Here is an 8,640-nt window from a genome sequence, read left to right on the forward strand (position 1 = left end):
TACGAGGTCATTCACGAGTTCTCCCGAGTTTTCCCCGGATTCGAACTCTGAGAATGTCCGTAGGAGTTCGTGGATGTCTTGTAGCGGCTTCTACTGCTAACGGTAGATACTCGGGAAATCCGGTAAACTCGTGATGTTTTTTTCAACACTGCAAAAATTGTCCACGAGTAAAATAAAATACTCACGGGGAATAAAATGTTTATTTTTATTTATTTTTTATTTTATTAGAAGCAATGTACATCTTAATCATAAAATGCAACATACTACATTTCTTGTACAACTTTTTTGTTAAACTTTAACCTAAAATAGAAAAAGAGAAAAGGAAAAAGAGAAAGAAGAAAAGAGTGAGGTAAGTAGTGGAGTGTAGTCTGCAGTAGTTGCCGTTAAGTGAATGATAATGGTTAAGTAGACTGCGTGCTTGAAAATGTGAAAAGAAAAGAAGAAAAAAAATGCCCCACAGAAAAGGGGGGCCTTAAGAAAAAGAAAATAAGTAAGGAATCTAAAAAAGGTAAGGCTAAGCAAGAAGGAAAGGGAATGTGCCTAATTCTTAAAGATTCACACTGATCACCTAGTTCTAAAAGAGTTACTTTCAGAACTAGGTGATGGTGTGAATCGTTAGCAATTAGGCACATTCCCTTTCCTTCTTGCTTAGCCTTACCTTTTTTAGATTCCTTCCTTTTACTCGTTGTTTACTTTTTACTCGTATGAGCCGCGACTAGACATCCACGAACTCCTACAGACCCGCTACGGACATTCTCCGAGTTCGAATCAGGGGAAAACTCGGGAGTACTCTTGAATTACCTCGTGCAGTGGGACAGGCCCTTAAGTCTTTTATATAAAGGATACAATACATATTCTTCACATTCAATACATCAATAGGGGTATTGGTGCTGTGATATTTTTATAGGTTTTATTGAAGCGTGAACGTGAGACTTGCGTGAATCATTGAATTTTGATCCTAAAACACTAAATGTGAAAAATTATAACATTTTATTTTTTATTATTATTGCAATAGATGGTGCGTAAATGTGGGTTCTTCATGAGTGTGATACTATGTTCTACATTGTTATAACAATGTTTCTTAAATCCCATGTACTCATGGATGGGGATGCAGGTGCTGGCAAAAAGAAAAATAGCCAGTGGATGACTTGCAGTTAAATGATAGGAGTAGAATTAGGCCATGCAGCCCATCAAGTCTACTCCGCCATTCAATCATAAATAGCTGATCGATCTCTCCTTTCTGACCCCATTCGCCTGCCTTCTCCCCATAATCTCTGACACCCGCACTAATCAAGAATCTATCTCTGCCTTGAATATTTTCGCTGAATTGGCCTCCACAGCCTTCTGTGGCCAAGAATTCCATAGATTTACCACCCTCTGACTAACGAAATTCCTCCTCATCTCCTTCCTAAATGAATATCCTTTAATTCTGAGACTGTGACCTCTAGTCCTAGACTCTCCCACTGGTGGGAACATCCTCTCCACATCCACTCTATCCAAGTCTTTCACTATTCTGTATTATTCTGTCCTCCCTACTTCGTCTAAACTCCAGCGAGTACAGGCCCAGTGCCGACAAACGTTCATCACAGGTTAACCTACTCATTCCTGGGATCATTCTTGTAAACCTCCTCTGGACCCTCTCCAGAGGCAGTACATCCTCAGACATGGTGCCCAACATTGCTCACAGTATTCCAAATGAGGCCTGACCAGCACCTTATAGAGTCTCAACATTACATCCCTGTTTTTGTATAGAAGCCCTCTTGATATAAATGCGAGCATTGCATTTACTTTCTTTACTATTGATTTGACTTTCAGATTAACTTTTTGCAAACCCTGCACCAGCACTCCCAAGTCTATTTGCACCTCTGATTTCTGGATTATCTCTCTATTGAGAAAATAATCTATGCTTTTATTCCTTCTACCAAAATGCATGATTCCACACTTTGCTACACTATATTCCATCTGCCACTTCTTGGCCCACTCTCCCAACCTATCTAAGTCCTTCTGCAGAGTCCCTGCTTTCTCTACACTACCTGCCCCTCCATCTATTTTTGTATAAACCACTAATCTGGCCACAAAGCCATCAATCCCCTCATTCAAATCATTAATATACAACATGAAGAGCAGTGGCCCCAGCACTGAACCCTGCGGAACTCCGCTAGTCACTGGCAGCCAACCAGAAAATCCCCCTTTATTGCCACTCTTTGCCTTTGCCATCCAGCCAACCTGATATCCATGCTAGTATCTGCCCTTTGACACCATGGGCTCTCATCTTTCTTAGCAGCCTCCCATGAGGCACCTTATCAAAGGCTTTCTAAAAATCTAGGTATACAACTTCTACTGACTCTCCTTTGTCTGTCCTGCTATTCATTTCTTCAAAGATTTCCAGCAAATTTGTCAGGCAAGACCTCCCCTTCACAAAGTCATGCTGACTTCGGCCTATTTTATTGTGGACTTATTTTATCGTACTACATAACCTCATCCTTTATAATGCACTCTAAAATCTTACCAACCACCAAAGTCAGAAAACTGGCCTATTGTTCCCACTATGCTGCTTTGCTCCCTTCTTGTGCAGCGAGGTAATAGTGGCAATTCTCCAATCATCTGGAACTACTCCTGACTCTCATGATTCTTGAAATATCACTGTCAATGCCTCCACAATCTTTAAAGCCACCTCTTTCAGAACCCTAGGGTGCAGTCCATCCGGCCAAAGTGACATCCACCTTAAGCCCAAGCACCTTCTCCCTGGTAACATCCACTCCACTAACTCCACCCCCTGACTCTCTTGAATTTCAGGCACGTTGCTGGTGTCTTTCACTGTGAAGACTGTTGCAAAGAGGAGCTGTTATTCAGCTCCTCTGCCATTTCTTTATTCCCCATTATCACTTCTCTTGCATTATTCTCCAGCGGTCCAACGTCCACTCTTGCCTCTATCTTGCTCTTGATATAGCTGAAGAAACTCTTGCAATCCTCTTTTATATTATTATTAGCTAGCTTACTTTCATATTTCATATGTTCTCCCCGTACTGCCTTTTTAGTTACCTTCCCCTCTTCAAAAGCTTCCCAGTCTTCTGGATTCCCACTAATCCCACCAATGTTATATGCCTTCTCTTTTAGTTTTATACTGTCGTTGACTTTTCTTGTCAGCCGTGGTCACCACTTGCTACCCCTAGAATCTTTCTTCCTCTTTCGAATGAAAAGGTCCTGCAGCTTCCAAATTATCCCAGAAGTTCTTGCCATTGCTGTTCCACTCTCAGCCCTGCTCGGAGCCTTGCCCAGTCAACCTTTGCCAGTTCCTCCCTCATGCCTCTGTTGTCCCCTTTGCTCATCTGCAAAACTGACACATCCGATTTCACCTTCTCCCTCCCAAACTGAGGAGTCGTCAACGTAACTCAGAAATAATCCTTATTGCTCTGGTTATCGTAGTTGGATTGTCTCCACTGGTAAATGTATCGATTAACGTGCCAAATTTGTCTGACAATGCCTTTTGGGTGAAATGCAAAGTAATGCCATTCTGAATAAACTAATGTCTTTTGCATTATATGTTTATAGCAAATTTGTTGAAGAATGCAATTTTGTAATAACATTTCCACAGAATAATTTACCTGATGAAATTTCAATAAATAAATACTGTAAAGAACTAATTTCAAATTTCCTTGCTCTAACTTTCATGAACAAAAAAAAAAAAGAGATTTGAGTTATGTCCCCTATATTGTTCAAATTGTGCTTTGTTTTCATATTCCCTCTAAATGCTGCAAATTTTCACCAGCATAACTTTCATGGGCAGTCTCCACCCACTCCCTTTGGGTTACTGTACCTGTGCAAATCTCGAAGCAAGGAGAAATCCCTAACCTCGTCTTGCCAGCAATGAAGCAATTCTTTAAATTGGATCTCTGGTGGATATTGCTTGGATAACTTATGGGGAAACTTGCATCCTCTTTTTTGGACCAGTACTGATAATTTTGGTGTAACTGGCCATATGTGTTTTATTGCTGAGGGTAGAATGAGGAGAAGTGCACTCATTGTTTGTCCAAATGTGAAATCTGTGTTGGAAGGGAATGAATCTTGACTGATACTGAAAATTCAAAATAAAAACAAAATGTTGGAAATAATCAGCTTGTCAGACAGCATTTGTGGAAAGAGAAGGAAGAGTGGGTATTTCAAATCAAAGATATTTCAAAACTGGAAAAGAGGAAGCAAGTTGCAGAGAAGGTAGCAGATGAGTTTCATGCCGTCCATTCTACCTTCCCCGGGAGTTCAGCTCAGTGATCGTCACAGCCATCTACATTCCACCGCATGCGGACACCGACGTGGCACTATCGGCCCTACACGATGTGCTATGTCGACACCAAAACAAGAACCCTGATGCGGCTATGGTGGTGGCTGGAGATTTTAATAAGGCAAACCACAAAAAGGTCATGCGTAACTTCTGCCAACACATCACGTGTGTCACCAGGGGGGAAATAGAAACATAGAAACATAGAAATTAGGTGCAGGAGTAGGCCATTCGGCCCTTCGAGCCTGCACTGCCATTCAATATGATCATGGCTGATCATCCAACTCAGTATCCCGTACCTGCCTTCTCTCCATACCCTCTGATCCCCTTAGCCACAAGGGCCACATCTAACTCCCTCTTAAATATAGCCAATGAACTGGCCTCGACTACCCTCTGTGGCAGGGAGTTCCAGAGATTCACCACTCTCTGTGTGAAAAAAGTTCTTCTCATCTCGGTTTTAAAGGATTTCCCCCTTATCCTTAAGCTGTGACCCCTTGTCCTGGACTTCCCCAACATCGGGAGCAATCTTCCTGCATCTAGCCTGTCCAACCCCTTAAGAATTTTGTAAGTTTCTATAAGATCCCCTCTCAATCTCCTAAATTCTAGAGAGTATAAACCAAGTCTATCCAGTCTTTCTTCATAAGACAGTCCTGACATCCTAGGAATCAGTCTGGCGAACCTTCTCTGCACTCCCTCTATGGCAATAATGTCCTTCCTCAGATTTGGAGACCAAAACTGTACGCAATACTCCAGGTGTGGTCTCACCAAGACCCTGTACAACTGCAGTAGAACCTCCCTGCTCCTATACTCAAATCCTTTTGCTATGAAAGCTAACATACCATTCGCTTTCCTCACTGCCTGCTGCACCTGCATGCCCACTTTCAATGACTGGTGTACCATGACACCCAGGTCTCGCTGCATCTCCCCTTTTCCTAGTCGGCCACCATTTAGATAATAGTCTGCTTTCCTGTTTTTGCCACCAAAATGGATAACCTCACATTTATCCACATTATACTGCATCAGCCAAACATTTGCCCACTCACCCAGCCTATCCAAGTCACCTTGCAGTCTCCTAGCATCCTCCTCACAGCTAACCCTGCCCCCCAGCTTAGTGTCATCCGCAAACTTGGGGATATTGTCTTCAATTCCCTCATCCAGATCATTAATATATATTGTAAATAGCTGGGGTCCCAGCACTGAGCCTTGCGGTACCCCACTAGTCACTGCCTGCCATTGTGAAAAGGACCCGTTTACTCCTACTCTTTGCTTCCTGTTTGCCAGCCAGTTCTCTATCCACATCAATACTGAACCCCCAATGCCGTGTGCTTTAAGTTTGTGTACTAATCTCTTATGTGGGACCTTGTCGAAAGCCTTCTGGAAGTCCAGATACACCACATCCACTGGTTCTCCCCTATCCACGCTACTAGTTACATCCTCGAAGAATTCTATAAGAAATAACTTTGGACCATTGCTACACGCCATTCAGGAAAGGCTACAAGGCCGTTTCTGCCAAAAGGCGGTGAAGGACGCAAAAATGAGGTACAGGGACAGGATTGAGTCGCAGATGGAGCAGCAGAACAACAGACGCCTGGGGCTAACTACCGGAGCAGCCCCAGAAGTGCCGGCACCTCCCTAGCTGATGACCTGAACTCCTTCTACACATGATTCGAGGTGGGCAACATCACCCCTAGCCGTCTAAGGCTGGAGGGAGGTCCATCGCTGGGGATGTGCACACATTCTCAGTGTCCGAGCATGACGTGAGGAGGGCTCTGACGTGTGTGAACACGAGGAAAGCTGTAAGCCCAGATGGTATATCTGGGCGAGTACTAAAGTCTTGTGCTACTCAGCTTGCTCCAGTGCTCACCACAATATTCATCCTCTCCCTGGCCATGTCCGTGGGCCCTGCCTGGTTCAAAAGATCCACCATTGTACCAGTGCCAAAGAATGCCTCTCACGCTTGCTTGAATGACTACCGCCCGGTGGCCCACACCTCGGTAGTCATGAAATGCTTTGAGAGGCTGGTCAAGAACCACATCTTCGCCTTCCTCGCTCGCAACTTGGACCCGTTACAATTCGTATAGATCCACGGACGATGCGGTCTCCCAGGTTCTGCACACCGCTCTCTCTCATCTTGACAGCCAGAAGGGGGGCTATGTGAGGATGCTGTTCATAATAATAATAATAATGGATGGGATTTATATAGCGCCTTTCTAATACTCAAGGCGCTTTACATCGCATTATTCATTCACTCCTCAGTCACACTCGGTGGGGGTAAGCTACTTCTGTAGCCACAGCTGCCCTGGGGCAGACTGACGGAAGCGTGGCTGCCAATCTGCACCTACGGCCCCTCCGACCACCACCAATCACTCACACACATTCACACACATTCACACACACAATAAACTATACGGCTGCACAGCACCGCAACCCTGCTACAGGTACACACGCGTCATAATTAATGCAGCCGCATGGGCAGGTCACCCGTGCATGGTGAGGTGGCGTGTGGTGAACGCATGCTTGCCCAGCGGTAACCGGTAACGCCGTAACGGCACGGACATTACACACAAACACACACACACACTCACTCACACTCACACACACACACACACATTCACTCACACTCTCACACACACTCACACACTCACTCACACTCTCACACACACACTCTCACACACACACTCTCACACTCACACTCACACTCTCACTCACTCACACACACACTCACACTCTCACACACTCACACACACACACTCTCACACTCACTCACACACTCTCACACTCACTCACACTCACTCACACTCACACACACACACTCTCACACTCACACACACACACACACACTCACTCACACACACTCTCACACTCACTCACACACACTCACACACACACTCACACTCACACTCACACTATCTCACACACACACACACAGACACAGACACAGGGTGACGTTGGCCTGGGCTCAGGGTGCCGTCAGCTGCAGCACCCGCTGCACCATCTCGCCGATGCCGTCGTACACGTGGTGAATCTTCGTCTCACACATGAAGGCCGCAGTCGTCACGATCTTGTTCTCAGCATCAACGTGGGCTTGGTGTACGTCGGTGATGCGGTGCCTGGCCCCCATGGCCGTGATGGCAGCGGCTGTGCCAGCGTACGGCCAGCGCCCCCCCCCCCTCCTCCTCGTCACCCACCGTCACCTCCACCTTCCCCAGCACCCGGGCAGCCAGCACTGGAGCGATGCAGCACAGCCCAATGGGTTTCTGCGCCTTGTGGAACTCGGTGAGGACTCGCTGCACCTCCGGTATCACCAGGCAGTCCTGGCCTTGTGTGGCAAAGGTGGAGAGGTTCTTGGCGGCCCCGAAGCCCCCGGGGAAGATGACGGCGTCGTGGTCCTGGGCCTGGAGTTTGCCGAGTTCCTGCACATGCCGCGGGCGATCCTCGCCGATTCCACCAGCACGTTCCTGCTCTCCGCTGTTGGCTCCCCCTTCACGTGGTCAATGACGTGCATCTGCGAGACATCAGGTGCGTAGACCTGGTAGTCCGCTCCCCGCCGACTCAGGTGCACCAGGATCGCTGATGCCTCGTGGATTTCGGTGCCATCGTAGACCCCACAGCCCGACAGCACCACCGCCACCCGGGCAGCGGGCGGCCCGCGGGCCACGGACACGGAGAGGAGGCGCCGGAGCCGCAGCGACGCGGAGACAGAGACGGAGAGCGGCCTCAACAACATGGCGGCGGCGGCAGTTCATAGACTTCAGTTCAGCCTTCAACACGATAGTACCCACCAGACTGGCCGGGAAGCTGCTAGAACTGGGGCTCAACACACGCCTGGGTCCTGGACTTTCTCACCGCCAGGCCCCAGGTAGTCAAGATGGGAAGAAATACATCAAAGTCCCTCACCCTGAGCACAGGATCGCCCCAGGGTTGCGTCCTCAGCCCCCTATTGTACTCCCTGTACACACATGTCTGTGTGGCTAGGTTCAGCTCCCAACTCTATAATCAAGTTTGCTGATGACATTATGGTGGTGGGCCTGATCTCAGACAACGATGAGAAGGCCTACCGGGAGGAGGTGGCTGATCTGGCACTCTGGTGTCAGTATAACAGCCTCCTCTTGAACATCAAATAAACGAAGGAGCTGATCGTGGACTTTAGGAGGGCACATCATCCGAGGCCGTACACACCATTGAGGATAAATTGGGATACTGTGGATAGGGTGAGGTGCTTTAAATATCTGTGAGTCCACATCTCTGAGGATATTGACATGGACATCACACGCCGCAGCACTCGTGAGTAAGGCAAGGCAGCGCCTTTACCACCTCAGGCAGCTGAGGAAATTCAGAGTGTCTCTGAGGATCCTCCAGTGCTT

The 8,640-nt window shown here is 47.1% G+C and overlaps 1 protein-coding gene across 1 annotated transcript; it reads right to left on the reverse strand.

The window, feature by feature from the left end:
- Positions 1–7,140: 7,140 nt before the first annotated feature.
- On the reverse strand, positions 7,141–8,011 carry LOC116971797 (glutamine amidotransferase-like class 1 domain-containing protein 3B, mitochondrial). Its single transcript, XM_033018917.1, is given in 3 exon segments — positions 7,141–7,445; positions 7,447–7,697; positions 7,700–8,011. Coding segments are annotated over 3 exon segments (765 nt in total). The 5' UTR covers positions 8,004–8,011; the 3' UTR covers positions 7,141–7,235.
- Positions 8,012–8,640: the final 629 nt, after the last annotated feature.

The sequence above is a fragment of the Amblyraja radiata genome, chromosome 4, assembly GCF_010909765.2.
Source record: "Amblyraja radiata isolate CabotCenter1 chromosome 4, sAmbRad1.1.pri, whole genome shotgun sequence".
Taxonomy (NCBI): Eukaryota; Metazoa; Chordata; class Chondrichthyes; order Rajiformes; family Rajidae; genus Amblyraja; species Amblyraja radiata.